General features: G+C 43.4%; 1 protein-coding gene across 2 annotated transcripts in view; it reads left to right on the top strand.

The window, feature by feature from the left end:
* Positions 1–615: 615 nt before the first annotated feature.
* The window catches only part of LOC139918003 (ephrin type-A receptor 6-like), a 172,629-nt gene continuing 155,659 nt past the window's right edge, over positions 616–17,585 (top strand). The window contains exons 1-2 of one of the 2 annotated variants that reach the window (XM_078285969.1): positions 616–685; positions 6,200–6,264. In XM_078285969.1, coding sequence (XP_078142095.1) covers positions 6,256–6,264 — 9 coding nt within the window. In that variant the 5' untranslated portion in view covers positions 616–685; positions 6,200–6,255. Of the gene's footprint in view, positions 686–1,231; positions 1,263–6,199; positions 6,265–17,585 lie in introns of those variants that run through there. The other variant, XM_071907256.2, reaches the window with a different exon arrangement.

The following is a 17,585-nucleotide window of genomic DNA, read 5'->3' as shown; positions in this document are numbered from 1 at the left end:
GTTCTATTTATATCTCCCAGTGGAGGTCCCTGAGGACCCTCCGCACCAGGCGGGTTCTATGGGTTCCCTACTGAGAGCTAACTCTATGGAGGGATGGAAGGAGCGAGAGGGAGAGAGAGAGAGAGAGAGAGAGAGAGAGAGAAAGAGAGAGGATGGATGGATATGTACACTCAGGCACATGCACTGTACACTGGCAGGCAGGCTATTCAGTATGCATAAACCCAAACCAGCAGACACACACACACACACACACACACACACACACACACATACATACACACACACACACACACATGCACACACGCACACAGGCACAATTGCACACACATGCACATATGCACGTACATGCAGACACACACACACACACACACACATTGCTGTTGTCATGTGGAAACCTTGTAACTCCAGTTCTGTTGATTTTCATGTTTTAACTTAATTGAGGGATTGCATTGTTTTTAATGGGGAAACCTCTGCAACCTTTGGGCTAATGAGACCTTTTCAGAACCCCTCAGGATAAAGTGAAATGCCTGGTGGTCAAGCTATAAGAATAAGGCTGTTTTTCAGCTGCTGAAAAGATGACAGTTTGGAGATACAAGGTTTTCAGAGCGGCGGTATTCTCCTGTCTTAATCTCTCTCTCTCTCTCTCTCTCTCTCTGCTGGAGGGTCTCGCACTCTGCCTCTTCATGTACATGGGCCATGGCTTCTTTATTTAGGGCAAAGCGAAGTGTGAAACGGCTCGCTACTGTGTTTGAGCGGCAGTGCCAAGGCTCAGTAATTAGGCCTTCCTCCAGGGACTGTGCCGCTGACCAGCCCACTGTAGCCTAATGGTGTCCATTAACACCATCGGCACTGCCAGCCAGTCGCCCGTCCTGGCACCGGCACTGATGTGGCACAGACCTGGCACCGATTGACAGGGAAAGACACACAGGGACACTGGAGCTGACCCAGGACCAGCCAGCAAACAGAAGATATCAAATAAAAGAGGAGAGAGGAGGGGAGAGGAGTTGGATGGAAGGAGAGAGAGACAGACGGGAGGAGGATCAAAACGAGAGCTGCCCCCGCCATGGTTTGTTATCTGTGATAGAAGGGTCAATAGTTCAAGTAATAATCCACAGTTTTTCTATTTTCTATCTACGATTGATACAACACAGTAGTGATTCAACCTGTATCCAGTTCATGAAAACCTTTACATTTGCTGTGCTAAATACCCGGTGTCTGGTAGCTCTTTCCAGGTGATGCGTTTTATGTTTCCAGCAACAGCGGTTTATTGGGAATAAATAGAAGAAGAACTGGGTAGTTAGCATGAGCAGTGATAGCCACCATGGCTGAACAGACAAAGAAAAGAGAAACTCAAACTGCATCAACAGAAAATCCAAAAAATCCAAGGAACAAGACGTCACAGTACTGGACACACTGTTTGATTGACAGGTGAAGTGCAGAAACACCACAGCAGTGAGCGCTTGGCAACAAAGATGGAGAGAAAATAAAAATAACACCGTGGAACATTACTGGCCTCTTTTTCAAAATCAGATATTGTCCATCTCTGATATGATGGAGGTTCCTCCCTGATCTGGAAAATGAAATTTTATTTTCTTTGCACATTTTATTAATTCATTGACATTCACTGACTGTAAAGTAAGTCTTTATTTAATCTGGACTAATTTCATTAGTATGGCTTTCAATGGAGAGTTTTAGTGTCTCATGATGGTCTAGATGCTGTTTCAGAGGCTTTTACACCCTGACAAAAATAAAGTTCTGGGGGAAACACTGAATACTTGGAAAGCTTTGCATGAAAAATGGTCAAATTTAAAGATACTGAATATCAGCACAAAACATCAGCCACTGGTAGACTATCGGTATCAGCCCTCAAAAACCCATACTGGTCAAGCCATAGTTACAACTAAGTTGTCAAATATGTGATTTTCCTCTCTTTCTCATTGTTTCTTCTCTTAATTTCTCCCTTCCTCTCGCTCCATCATCCCTTCTCTTCGTTCACTCCCTCTGTGCTCTGGGAATCTGCTATTCCCAACTGTAATCTTGTGGGTTCCCTCACTCCCAGCTGTCAGTCATGTATATGGATTTATACAGATGACATATACAGTGAATAAACAGTGTTTTTTCCCCCTTTCCTTTAAATCCTCACTGGTCATTCAGTTTTCAGGTAGCTAACATAGCCATTTAGTCCAAGCTTTAGCATACAGTCTCTGGCACACTAGGAGTTCCCATTCCATTAACATGAGCACAGCAGCTCATTGCTTTCGCCTCTCCTTGCGCCATACGTCAATTGATTCTCAGGATGGGGGAGAAGCGAGAGCAGAAATGAAATTGTTTAAACAAAATATGCATGAAATTAATGAAGACTGATGCATACATTCACAGGCAGCTTCAACCAGTTAGTCGCGGTATCATGCTGAGTAGTGACTCTAACTAGGATAGTACAGGGATTCTCATACTTTGTCATGTCAAGGACCAGATAAAGGACCAACCAATCAGACACACATGAGACCACAGACCCCCATTTGATAAGATTTAGTCCAGGGGCCCCCCTTATGGGAGGATTTTTGTTGTTGATTTAATATTAAATTGTGGAAATGTCTCTGCTTTACATGGGGAGATGATAGTGGTGAGAGTTAAATATATGATTAAAATAGTAATGCTTGCATTCTCTAATTGGGATCATTTGGGAAGCTGCATTAAGCGAAACTTTCTGACCACTAGAGGGTGACAGAAACTGCAACAAATGTGTAAATAAAGTCACAGAAAGCCACTTGCCCACTGCACTACGGAAGTCAGTAAGGACAAACATTGCAAAGCACCGTGCATACATGCTAATAGCTAAGCTAACCGTAATAAGACAATTCTCAACTATTACCAGTCTCGCTTTGCCAGGCTTTCCCACAATGACAAGTGAAGAGGTAGGTAGCAACTTTACTAGGTTACTATGTTTACTCCCTCGCCTCATCAAATCCGCCATTATGCAAAACAGGAATGGCAGGGGGTGAGGGCCGCCTCAAGTTGTTTAAAACTACCTTGGCATCAAGCTAGTTTTAAACAACGTGGAAAGCTACTGAATGGAGCGGGAGGAGCTTCGTTCCGGACCAGAATGTGACAACAAGCTTTAGAAAAGAGGTGAAAACGGCAACACAGCTCCTGCTGTGTCGATATTGGTTTATATCATTATGTCTCAATGAAATCTCCACATAGCACACATTAGTTTCAGGATTGGTTACATGGTCTGATATCGGTTAGCCTATTGCAGGTTTAACTTGTAGTGAAATTAAACAAGTCCTTATTTTGCTGGGGACTCATGGAACACCTTCATGAACCCCTGGGAGTCCCCGGACCCCACTTTGAGAACCACTGCTTCAGTACAGCTCCTCTTACTGGGTGGACTACGGAGCCAGTCTACTGTAATATGAATTCGCTAAAAAAAAAAGCATGCAGCAACTGACAATGTAATAGCTGCCGGAGAATGTAACGTTAATACCTTGTCAGAATGTAATAAAATGTCCCTCTAAATGGGTTGAAAACGTAATGAAACCTGATACTGTAATAATTTTTGGTAAAATATTGAATGACATATCTGTAGTGCCCTATAAAGCAACTCATGAGGAATTATGATTCACTCATAATGTCTTATGACCATGTATTTCAAGTACAAGCATCTTATGAATGTTTATGTCTAGCTATCTATCGGAGTGTCAGACAAACTTTATTCTGAATGTGGCAACCTCTGTTACATCTGTCATAAACAATGACAAGACGCTTATAAAGTAGACCTACTTATAATTCATTCATAAGTTATATAATATCTTATGAATGCTGCCATAATGCATCAACAAGCAGCATGTGTTCTTATGAGCATGGTCCTAAGGCAGTATGAGTGCATTATAATGCCTTATGACTGCCCTTATAAGTCATTACAGATATGGCAATCATAGACTGTTACCTATGTTTTTACTGATAGTGTAATACATGATGATGTTTACTTATCGCAATATGAGACTGAAGATATTATTACATTGTCTGTCAATTCATTACATGAATTGACAGATTTTATTACAGTTTCATTTAGAAGTACATTAAATTATATTTTGACAAGTTATTACATTATCAGTTTGCTACAAAGCACCTCACCGATACAGAGACACAGGGACACATACTCATAGAAAAAGAGGAAGACGTCTTTGCCTTTTCTTCTTTCATTTTTGTGTACATTTGCCTGTTATTGCATTCAGCCTCACAGGCGCTGTGAATAGCAAGGCTTCTTGCTACCTATTTGTACTTGTATCTTTTTGGCTGTATTGTGCTGCTCGTCTCCGACAAAACTAGCGTCCCGTATCTTGGGTGCTTTTCTTATGCTGTATCACTCTCGGATGTTGTGATACACCCCTTTGGCTTGATCCTAAACAGGTGTTACATTGTGTGTCACTGCAGTGTGTCCTACCAGCTCGCTGGGAGATGAGAGGAAGTGAAAAGAGCGTTTAGTAGTGTATGACAGACACACACACAAAAACCTCAGTGAGCAGAGGCTTGGACAATCCCTGTCAGCCAGGCTCCATCAGAGGTGCGCTGGCTCATAACTGGGAAACAGACAGATTCGAAAATGTCCTTTTCTTTCTTGCTTGCCTTGATCTTGTCAGTGTACGTTCACACAGATATAAATATCAGCTCTTCTCTTTTACCTTGCGTTTTCCTTCCCAGTTGGATTATATCACAGCATAGAAATTACCTACTTTGATCTACATTCAATTGTAATAACTAGCTATCCCAGAGGAATGATGTTAATGGAGATTTATTCAGGAAATATTGTCACTAATAGAGATTTGTGTTGGCGTAATGAGCCCCCCAGGGACCACTTACAATACTCTAAGTGGACATTAGTGACTGACTGGCACTCAAAACTCACTCATTGTCCAAGTGGAAAAAGACTATTATTTGTTTGAAATCGCTGTCAGAATTAGGCACATATGACCCAGGGCTTAACATTTTTTGATGGGCAGATGGCTGCTCAAGGAAAAGTCTAACAACTAAATTTTTGGCTATTTATGATCAGATTCGGGAATGATGACTCATAGGCTGTGAGAGAAAATGATAGGTTTTAAACAAGGCCCCTGGGCCTGGAGTTGTTTTTTTGTTGTTGTCGTTTTTTACAAGCTATCACTGGCTTCTTCATAGAATACTGATTGCTTTCTTAACATCTCTATCCTAATACAGCGGATTCACTGTCTTGTAATTAGGATGTAACTGTGTTGTCATACATACAGTGCATTTGGCACATTTGACAAGGTGACCGGATAGGTTCCATGTAATATTTATGGCTTTTGGAAATGCAACAGGATCTGTGTCTAGTGTGTATTCCCTAATGTTATGACAAGTCTATGTAAATCCAGCTTCTTCTTTTTTTCAGACTTAGTGGTGTTATGCTGGCATCACACTGAAGGCACATTCAGGAACCCATATCTTCCCCTTTTCACTGTAAATCATTTGTCGCTGGCAGAGACACTCTCCTCCTGAATTATTAAATCTACTGTCCTTGAGAGCAAGAAAGAAAGATTGTCAAGGATGGCAATATATTTTAGGGTAAAATTTTATATGTTTTGTAAGTCTACCTGGAAGGTGAGAGTCAAGTGACATTGATATGTTTGTTACAGTGTATGTTAAAGTACAGGAAAATACAGCACCAAACACAGAATTTACATAAACACTATACAGTATTTGCACATGCAGAAGGATTGCACATAGATCTTTTTTATTATTATTATTATTTAGCCTACTGAGCGTAATGAACCACATATTTTCATGAAATAGGACGGGTCTAAAACAGATCTATCTCTGATCCCGTCTCATGGGCAGTCAAAGTCATGGGAAGAAGAGCATATTGTTGTGAGTGAGATTGAAATAAAGCCGTGGATGGGAGAGAAGGATGGCAGGGGAGGAAATGGACTGTTGACAGCAATCTGACTGCAATCCATCAGTGCCCAAATTGTGTCGCGAGTGGCAAAAAATGCCGCTCCCACTGTATATGCCATGCTCATAAATATTCATCCAAGAAACTCATTTCTGTTAATGTATAAAAAAAGTCTAAATGAACACGTTTATGACTGATATTTCAATTTCCAGAGTGAAAATAGGGCTTTTTGTGTGTTGACAGATTGCTAATGGTTGTATTTTCCCTCTCCTCTTTTTCCCATTTCAGTTGTGCTGCTGGATACCACGTCTGTGCTTGGAGAGCTGGGATGGAAGACATATCCTATGAACGGGGTAAGGAGGGCGACTCTGCTCCCAGTTATTGCGTTCTGTCCAACTGTCCTCTGTGTCTTATTCAAAATGCATAGCCATGGCTGAATCAATGAAATCAATTATATTGATGTTAACAGGTCAGAATGGGTAGCAGTGATCTGTTTAAAATTCTAATCATTGTTTTTCTCCAGACCCCTCGGTCCAGATGGGAAATAACTTGGAGATAGATAATGAGCCAAGGTCTCCGAGGAGGCTTCCCCTCTCCCGTTCAATCTTATTCTTCTTCCTTCTGTCAATTATCTGTCTTCATCACTGTAGGGCCGTAGAAATATATAACTGACTCTTTCAGTGTTACTCAAAGGAAAACATTTAGGTTGGCAGTCTGCCCAAGACCACAACAAAAGATTTTGACTAGGTTTGAATGGTGGTCCTTCATATTATCTGTATAAATGATGAATTGTTAAGATGGCAAGGCCACCATTTAGACTGGTCATCAACAAAGTTCAGAATCCAAGCCCAAAAGAATCACAAGTCCATGTTTTCCAGCTCCAGGAGAGCATGAAAAAGCTAAGTTCAGTTGAAAAAAACTTTGTGACTCCATAAAGTTGATGTGCTTGTCTCCGTCTCACCCTCGGCTGCCTCTCAGGCACCAGAGAAACAAGGAGTGAATGTACCTTAGTCTGTATTTTCGGGCAGTCAGCTATACTTATAAGGAGTAATTCCATTTTGTTCTGGCAGTAAGTGCCGCCAGTCCCACAGCAGTGTCTTGTCCAGCTGAAAAACAGAACATCGGAAAAAGCAGCGAGTGCCAAAGGTATCGGCATCATAAAATATAGATGTGCTGACAACAAACCTTGACGTCCTTAGATCAAAATCTTCATCTTGTATCACAATCTCTCTTCCTCTGGGCTGTCAGAAAACTTGAAGCGCTGATTGAAAATGTCTGCTTGTTATACGCAACTCAGGCAGAATTGGATGATCTCTGACTTCCACCTCTAGCTGCCTTCACTGTGTCCCATGCAGAGCCTCCAAGTCTGCAAAAAAGTAACGTTGTATTCGGCCTTACGAAGGTCTTATGACTAAAACGTTGGCAAAAAATAATTGTAATGCAGCAGTGATCCTGTGTGAAAAATTAAAATCAGTCATTATATACTCAACCCCATATCAGTGGAAACTCCACTGAACTTTATAGGACCGCCAAACACACAGTATGTCAGCCCTTGTAGTTTCATCACAGCCTTCTCCCAAACCACTGAAGTTAACGGGGCCATCTTTTTACAGCTCCAAAACAAGCATGAAATGTCCATCAAATTTCTCCCAACAGCTTGTGCAGCATAATCCAAGTGTTTTGTAGCCAAATGACTGCCCTGTGGGTCCAAAAGTGCAATATTTTCCTCATTATCTCCTATATTTTCCTCACTGATAATGCTGTGGTCAGCCTAAAGTAGCCAGAAAGCTGTATGGTGCAGTGCAACCAGAGCATTGTCAGTGTGGAAAATATAGGAGATAATGAGGTAAATATTAGACTTTTGGACCCACGTTTGGCAATAAAGCACTTGGATTATGGTGTTGGAGCTGTTTGGAGAAATTTGATGGACATTTTATGCTTTTTGGAGCGTTTTTGGAGCTGTAAAAAGACGGCCCCATTAACTTCAATAGTTTGGGAGAAGGCTGAGATGTAACTAGAGGGGCTAACTCGCTGTGTGTTTGGTGGTCCTACGAACTTCAATGGAGTTTCGACTGACATGGGGGTGAGTGGATGATTTGAATTTTCATTTTGGGGTGACTTATTCCTTTAAATGAAATGGCAACTGAAAAGGTTTGGAAAGGTTTGGCAGAGTTCAATTTTTTAGATTTGACTGACAATGTAAACCACTTTTTCTGGCAGCTGCAAGAAAGAAGCGGTGGGATAGGTGACAAGCAGAATGAAGATGGAGAAAGTAGCGGTAGTACAGTTGATAGTAGTTATTACTCTGTGGTGTGGTACTTTCTAAGTGTTGGAGAATTATATATAACTACTGTTTGCTGATAGTGGTAGCTACGTACTTGTTATGGAGACAAAGTTGTGCAACTTGCTTTTTTCAATAGCAGAAAATGTGATAGAGGCAGGACTTTTTCTACAAAGTGGAAAAGCGTGAACACGCCCTTATTATCTATTTTCTCCCATGCAGAGCCTCCCCCATCTTCCATGACCCTTACGACTTCACTCTCTTTCTCAGCGGGTTTTAAAGCCAGGCTTGACTTTAAATGATCCTCTGCTGGAGGGTCCCAAAGGTGGGCCCTCTCTCTCTCTCTCTCTCTCTCTCTCTCTCTCTCTCTCTCTCTCTCTCTCTCTCTCTCTGTCTGTCTCTCTCTCCCTGAGTCTCTATCTCTCTCCCTGCAAGGCCCTCGGTGGCCCATATCAGGGTTATGGAGGTGATTACATCATGTAGGTCGTGGTGACAGCCGCCCACAGCGGTGAGAGAGAGGAGAGAGAAAGAGGCTGCTGCCTCCATGATTAAGCTGTCAACCCTCTCTCCCCCTCACTCGTCCACTATCCTCCGATTTACCATTAATATTTAAGGCATCGAGGTGAGAGGGCCTGAGGGAAGGTGTGAAGATCTGGGGAGGTAAAACAGTCTAAATCCCCGCCGCTACCTGGGAGCCAGAGAGGAAGTCAATCCCCACCGTATTAGACACAGCCTGGTATCAGGCCGATACAGCAGCACGCCATGTAGCTGCCTATCAGAGCCAGACTGGACAGTGTGGTTCTGGTTATGAATATGAACAGCTGTCAGTCAGGCTTGTCCACGGCTCATCTTACTATATATTTCATATGCAGTAACTGTTCCAACATGATGATGAGTTTTCCAGGTAAATAACGGGCCATATCATATGACATTGAAGGTGAAGTGGAAATTGAGGGAATTTTTATTGAAAGCCAGTAAATAATTCTTGTAAGAAGAGAAGGTGAGCGGTCTTGTAAAAGAATTGGATTAACCCACACATACCGTGGTCTGCCAACCTTTCCACCACAGTGACCAGGTCATTGTGGGATTCTGCATTCGACTGCCATGTGTCCTGCCAAAGTGTCCTTGAGCAAGACACTGAACCCCTACCAGCTCACTCATTGTAAATCACTCTGGATAAGAGCGTCAGCTAAATAACTGAAATGTAAAATGTAACGTGAACAAGATGGAGCGCAGTCTTCAGTGGCATATGAAAGCCATATGAAGCCATAAGCCAATGTTCTCCACATCCAAAAAAGTCCTCGGAATCCAATTTTAGTTCCATGAAATACCCCAACCCAGATTATGGCGAATACTGAAAACATGAACTGTAGCAGTTCCAAGTGGTGCGATTATTTTTTGGGAGTTGTAAACCACCATAGCCAAGTATGTAGCACCGTGTAATATTCTTTAGAGGGAGGGTGAAAACATCAAAGTTTACAATGCTGTGGGCTTCCTTGGAGCTTTGGATGCTGCCTAGCTGAGCGAGTCTGCCCTTTGGAGGGACACATATAGACTGATGTTTGCTTTTCTTTGCATTGGTGTGTTCATCTTTCCATTCGGGGGACACTTCGATTGAGATGCAAGGTATACATTCGCTTTAGCTGTCAGTTCGGTGGGTGCAAGAGTTCATTTGCAGCTAACGCGCCTGCTTGAGTATGCATGGCACGAAGAAAATAAGGCCCAAGTAAATGTCGTTTCTTTCTTGCCGTGGGCGTGCTTGTTGTGATTATCACTGTTACCTGGGAATAGGTTTAATTAAAGTGAAAATTAGGGGGAAAGCTCAGACTCAGACAGCCTCTATCAATGAATTAATTGTGCATGGGCTCTCCCTTCACTACAAGGCGCTTCCCTAATGAAGGTCCACATACCAGGCATCTCCAACACACAGAAAAAGCTGTAAACTTACTATTTACTTAGGTATCAAATAATACCTGTTCTGCTTGGAAAGTAAATAGACCTGTTTGTATTGGCGCGCAAGGAGAAAGCATGCAAGGAGGACTGCTGTTATGTTTGCTAATGACTTTACTGAACCTGGGAATATGGGAACAGAGTTGGAAAATACGCTCACCCTCAAAGGTTTTGCTTATGAGGTTTGTGCATATTGAATAGCTATTGATCTGTGCCATGTCTTTCAAGGACTTTGACACTGCAAACTTTTTCCCTGGCAGAAAATAATAATTCCGCATGTGCGAATGCTTGCATAGCAGGTGATTATGCCGCTGCCGGCGGCACGTCGATGCTTCAGTGGCAAAGTTGTTGGAGAGGTTGTTTTCATGAGGCAAAGCTGTGTGTCTCCACTCTCCGTCTGTCTCCACATGTTCTGAAATGCTGTACGGTGATGAAGAACAGGGCAGAGGAGGGAGGGAAGGAGAGAGAGAAAGGGGAGAAGGAAAAAAAGGTTGATTTGGCGTCTGCATGCAGCCACAATAAGCTCCTCTCAGAATGGGCAGACACACTGCTGAAATATGCATGAGTCATTTCCCAGGGGTGGGTGGGGGGAAGAGAGCGCCAGAGAGAAGCCGTTTATTTATTAAATTACATAAAACGGCTTTAAGGGATTAAGAATGCCTAATGTTGCCTTTTGTTTTCACTCATTGCCACTATAATGGCAATTGAGCATAGGCAGGTGGGACTACAAAGAATGATAGTTGTCCATCATAAAGGGAGGCAATAATCCTATTTACATCTATTGTCAGAGATCCCAGACAGCCAATAAGTCGGATGTGCCGGGGGCGTATAAACACCGCGTTATGTAAGCGGGGAGCACAACGCCGGCACATTGGTTTACTGTTGCCTGAACACTGCTCAGTCAAATATTAGCCTGTGAAACCTCAATAACTCACACGTATTCAGTGCAGAGCAAACTGTGCCATGGAGTCACCGACGCATTTGTCTGAAGGTGTGTGTGTGTCTGTGTTTCGGGAGGGGGGGGGGTGAGAATATGATTATGACTATGATTCTTACTCCAGGCTTTTCTACCCTGACAATAATACAATTCTGGGGGGAACACTGAATAGTTTTTTTGGTTTGGTATGCTCAGATTTAAAGAAAGTGAATATCAGCTATCGGTAGTTTCAATCCAAAACTATCGGTATCAGCCTTCAAAAACTAGCCTTCAAAATCAGCCTTCAAAATCGGCGGCACCCTAGAGTGCATCTTTCTTTGTGCGTTGCTCCTATATGGGGGGAGATTCCAAATCCCTTGAGGTTTCAGGAGCATTCCCTTCCATCATGCAGCCTCCCACTGTGCCATTGTGCGATACTGCACCATGATAATGCCCTGCTTGCTTCATTGTGCTCCCAGTACAACAACAGTAAGCCCAGGCGGCCACTAATCGGGATAAAGTCCCCCCGAACAAATCGGCCTGTCAGTTTTGGGAAACGTTTTAGAGGATTGCCGTTTTTTTGGGTGGAAGAGGGAGAGAGAGAGAGAGAAAGAGAGAGAGAGAGAGAGGAAGATAGGAAGCTTTGAGGATGTTCACCGTTTAGGGGGAATGATAGGATGTAACTTGTGAGAGAGTGAATAAATGAATAAGCTAGATGACACATGCGAGCGCTTACACACACACACACACACACACACGCATGCGCTCGCTCAAGCCTCTTTGCTTTCCCCCAATACTAATCCTTAATCTTTTTATTACAATATTTAGCCACAATAATTGATTGCAATTACACTACCTTAGGCTTATCTCTAAGCACTTCCTGCATCCCTAATACTATTAGCAGTGAGAGAGGGAGAGGGATTGAGTAAGAGAGAGGAGGAGAGCGAGGAAAATGTGCATGTTAGTGTCCTTCATCCCTCAAATAAACTTCTCTGAGGCGTGCTGCTGAATCAGTGAGAGTGACGGCCGGTGGCACAACCGGGAAAAAAAAAATAAAGGAATAAACCTGAACCACTCCATTTCTCCCCGCGGAGGCTCTCATATATAAAAAAAAAAAAAGGTACGATGATTTAGCACACCGGCGTCCATCCCGGGGACCTCTGCCATAACCGGGCTTAAGCAGTGCCGGGGGAATCCTTAATTGGCTTGTTTCTTGTCAGGGACGCACCGAGGCCGATATCTAACGCGCTCCCACTCGGCATCTCGCTGACAGCAGGACAGATCCTGACAGCTTTTTGGGCCTCGCCGTGTGAGGAATACAGCGATGCTGAGTTAGAGAGAGAGAGAGAGAGAGAGAGAGAGAGAGAGAGAGAGGAAGGGAGGTACCGGATGGATGCTAATGGAAGGAAGAGGAGAAAATAGAGGGAGGGCAGAGCGGGGAGGTTATCAGCAGCGAGCCGAAGAGAAGGAGCTGAATACATGAATACGGGAAACAGCGGCAACCGAAGAGGGAACAGAACATGTGGTCACTGTACGACAGGTGGGGTCGAGGCAGACGCGTTCACATTTCTGTTGAAATGCGAAAAGCTCCGAAAGTTTACAGCGGAATTCAAACTCAAACAGGTTCAAAAGGTTTGATTTACGAAAATTTACAATTTAAATTAAGAATACTTCGAGGTGAGGGAAAACAGCTGATCTTGTCACCCGATGTGTTGATAAATGCCGCAACCTGAGGGAGAGTGCACACACACACACACACACACACACACACAGTGGTTATTACATATGCCATATGCTGTTACTAGCTTTTAAATACTTTGCAGAACTACATGTTCTCAATTTTGGAACTGTTACACATTATTGTATATATTGATAATTAGTTATAATTGCATAGTACATGTTTTCAAATCAAACAAATCATCATCTTAATGTGATTTCAATGTATAAACCAGTGTTGTTTTTGAAAACTGGCATTTTGTATACTGATTTGACAACATTGCTTCTGATCAGCATGTCCAATGGTGAGGCTGTTTAGGTGTGTGGAAAGAAAAGTTAAGTGTCTCTCTACTGATAGCTGAAAGGATGAATGTATTTTCATTAAGACGATAGGAGGAAGAACTGATAGAAACCCCCCTTCCCTCTTCTTTCATCTGTCTCTCTCTGTCTCCCCTACCTTTCTCCTCCCTCTATTCCTCCTCCTGTCCTCTACTCTCCTCCCTCTGTCTCTCCTGATTTCCCCTTTCCAGCCTCCTCTCCCTTCCTCCTCCTCCTCCGCCTTCATCTTACCTTCGCTGCACATTGACGTCAGTACACTGGGAGGGAAAAAATAGGCCTGTGCGCGACCTGTGTGTGTGTGTGTGTGTGTGTGTGTGTGTGTGTGTGTGTGTGTGTGTTTTGGTTTAAGACCGGCCGACAAATGCTGGCAGAAGCCTCCTACTCTAAATGCATAGCCAGAGAGAGAGCGAGAGAGAGAAGGAGAAAGAGAGATTGAGAAAGAGAAGGACAGAGAGGAAGGTTCAGGTTAGGAAACCATTAATTTGTCACAGGTAGTCAGGCAGGCGGTGAGACAGTTAGACATGCAGTTATACAGTCATTCAGGCAGGTAGACAGGCAGTCAAGCAGTGAGACAGGCAGTTACACAGACAGTCAGTCAGTCAGAGAGGCAGTTACTCTCAGTCAAGTAGTTAGACAGGCACTTATACAATCAGACACCAAGTGAAACAGTCACTCAGACAGTCAATTATACAGTTATTTAGATAGTCAGACAGACAGTCGAGCTGTTAGACAGTCAGTCAGACAGTAGGAGTCATTCAGGCAGTTAGACAGTCAGATATTTAGTTATGCAATCGGTCTTAGGCAGAAGAAAATGGTTCTCTATGGGCTTCTATCACAGCGGAAAAGTTCTCTATTGCACTGCGCTGAAATGGTTCTACATAGACCTTTACTGTGCTGTAAAGAAACATTGAAGAAGGTATGAAATCAGCAGAATTAAAAGAAGTTTTTAAGAACCCCACTGGCTTCTTTATTCTAAGCCTAAAGAAGCAGTTTTCCTTTTTGTTAAGAGAGTCAGTCAGGTAGGAAGGGTCAGGCTCTCCTCGGGGAGCCGCCGTTCCACTGGGTAAGGACACTGTAATAGGGGGGCGGCCTGCTGACACACACACACACACACACACGCACACACACACACACACACACACACACACACACACACACACACACACACACACACACACACACACACACACACAAACAACCAAAAATACATACATGCAGGCACAGAAATACGCACAGAGGTGTATTTGCACATATACATTTCTCTCTCTCTCTCTCTCTCTCTCTCTCTCTCTCTCTCTCTCTCTCTCTCTCTCTCTCACACTCACACAAACAGAGACACACACACAAAAAGCAGCGAGGAGGCCCAGTTAGAGGAAACCAGCCCAAGGTCATGGTGCTTTATGTCTGGTTGGCTGTTTACTGCTGTCTGTTTCACTTGACTTACATCAGAAAAATACACTGCAGTGACACTGACGCATGTATACAGCAAACCTGGGCCTCACTATCAATCTTACAACGTATTCACTGCAGTATTACTATATCATGCAGAATATAATAGTAATATAGTTGTGAAGTGTGGTTATACATGTGGCCATACATGTTGTGGGGTTTCGACTAGCGTTAGTCAAATATATTAGTTTGCCAATATTGGCCTTTTATTAAAAATCGGATATTTTTCTGAATAAGTGTGCTTGTGCTTTTTAGGTGCTCAGGGGGGTATGCATGATTGGAGTGAGTGAAACTATGTTGACTTTGAAAACTCCATTTGTCACGTTGTCACCAAAGTGCTGTGGTAGCACAGTGCTGATGTAACTAACAGAATTGCTGAACAAAATATTTAATTCTTGTGTTGACTTGGTGAAAATGACCGAGCTACTCCCTGGTATGTGGATGTAAAGTGCACCAGCCTCCAGTTGGTTGATGCTTATTTGACTTCTACCGTACTGCCTGGTGTATGAGCGCACACTGGATTTACCTTATGCAGGGCTTTTAGGGCTCTGCACCGCCTAAACAGTGCCGTACCGTAATTCCCTTATACACTGCTTATATATACTATATACCATATACTGCTTATACACTACTTTTCCCAATATTAGTAAAAGATATTGAATATTGGCACAAAATATTGGCAACTTCAATCCAAAAATATCGTTATCGACCTTCAAAAACCTGAATCCGTCCAGCCATCGATATTGCAGCTGATATGTTTGAGCATCTAAAGCAAAAACAAGCTTTATCTCACTTTAGCGCAATGATTTCTGAACCAAAAAATGTACCCATATCTCTTAGAAGTCAGTCTCCTATTCATGGTCTGGAAAGTATTGCTTGACAGTGTCCTGGATAACATTTTTGGCTCTTTCCTCTAGATCGGCAGAAACCCGTACGTGTACACAAATCTGGATTTCCAAGATAGCAACGTATTTAAATTCTGTTTTAGGGCCCGGTCTTCCTTTAGGACTTGAGCCTGGCGCTTTCTATCAACAGTTTGAACTTGTACATCTTTCTCTGTCTCTGAGATTATGTGTGGTTGATTGAAACAGGATTTTTCTTTGGGGCTGTCTATATAGTGTTGTAATAGCTTTGTGCCTAGCAGAGCAATCGCAGTGCTCCATCAAGCTCTGACACATCCATTTGTCACACTCTCTGTGGTCAGATAGAAAACCAAGGGAAGACACACACACACACACTCACTCACACGCACACACACACACTCAGATGCAACTCTAGGAAATGTGTCTCAGTCTACAGTACATATGGGTTTATGATAGCTCTCGTCAAAATAGAACAGACTGAATCTGAAGCTATTGTACTGGCTGGACATGCACAAACCGGTAAGCAAGTCCCAAAAATCCAATGAAGAATACAAGGAGACCTGACACTCATAAATGGAAGAAAAAACTTCCCGAACACAGATTTTTCAATGCAAAGTTTCCTTTTCATTCTACATCTGACCAATGAAGTCAATGAAGTGACAGGTGTCAAAATGAAAAAGAACAAAATGTTTGAGTTGCTAGTGGAAAAACTAAAACAAAGCCCTGATGATGGGGTAACTGGAGAAGGTTTTGCACTTTTTCACTTAAGCACATCTCACTTTGTTATTACAGCTCTTACAGGTCAACATTTTCCTACTGTATATAGTGATTTTGTCAGACTTGCTCAGGCGCCGGCCACTTAAACGCCTACCACTATATTTTCCACTAATCCCCTCTAATCACATACAGAGCAACATATCATCAATTTTCACTCTTGGACATCACAACCTCATAACGCGCCCAAGTGCCTGACATCTCCTTCCCCCCCGCACACTCCATTATCCTTCGCCGTCCTCCCCGCCAATCAATCTCCTCCGGCAAAGAGGCCGACCTTCTGACACGCCGCTGCGTCCCGGCAGGTGTCCATACCGTAAAGGTGGCCGCCATCAGTCTCCGCCACATCCCGTGGATCACCCCCCTTAACGGCCGATGACGTCGCATTAGCATGCTGTAGTGGCTCGCGAAGGTCGCCTCTCCCGTCATGCCAAAGATTCAAATTGTTGCCATACATATTCACAGCGTCAAATGGTTTCCGATGGGTTCAAATGGTTTCCATCCATATTCAAAGTGTCTGACCCCCATTCCTGCGATCAGAGAGAGAGAGAGAGAGAGAGAGAGAGAGAGAGAGAGAGAGAGAGAGAGAGAGAGAGAGAGAGAGAGAGAGAGAGAGAGAGAGAGAGAGAGAGAGAGAGAGAGAGAGAGAGAGAGAGAGAGAGAGAGAGAGAGAGAGAGAGAGAGAGAGATGTGCGAGTGAGCCTCAGATTGAAATGGCATGAGTGGTTTCAGAGCCTATTTCTCTTGGCTGAGTAGTTGAGCGGAGCTTACACTCTGGAACAAGAGTGCTGGGGGGTGGGTGGGTGAGGGGGGGGGGGTGCTAAGGTAAGCCTAACCTTCCAACAGATTCAATCTGAATATAAGTCAACCCCCCCCCCACCCCCCCACTCCACACCACCCCATTTTGGGCCAGTGGGGGGAATGGATGCTCAGTGTAACAAGGTGCCGGTGGTGGAAGATTGATCACGGCGCTCCAGGACAAAGCCGCCTCCATCCTCCGTTCCCCCACCACCTCCTACCCCTTCCACCCAAGGGCGTCTCTTCATTAAAGACTAAACTACGGCAAAGCACTCCCTGCATCTAATATAATTTGCTTCCAAAACTTCCAAAACCCACTTATAGAAATAAACTACATTTCTGGGGACAAAGTGCATGGAGCAATGACTGATGACTGGCAAGGTATTGTTACGTGTTCAGTGTGATAAATTATTAGACGCAGGTCACTAGGAACTAAACTACCAGCTTGGAGGGAATATTGATCCTGAATGCTCTCCTGATGTGGCTTTTTAAAGATACGGTTTGCAAATAGATTTCTGCTTGATCTTTTCTCTCTATTATAATGATAAAATCTATAAGATCAAATTTAGACTCACTTAGGCTAACGTA

Source organism: Centroberyx gerrardi, chromosome 10 (assembly GCF_048128805.1).
Source record: "Centroberyx gerrardi isolate f3 chromosome 10, fCenGer3.hap1.cur.20231027, whole genome shotgun sequence".
NCBI classification, from domain to species: Eukaryota; Metazoa; Chordata; class Actinopteri; order Beryciformes; family Berycidae; genus Centroberyx; species Centroberyx gerrardi.
This window is presented reverse-complemented; position numbering and strand designations above follow the sequence as displayed.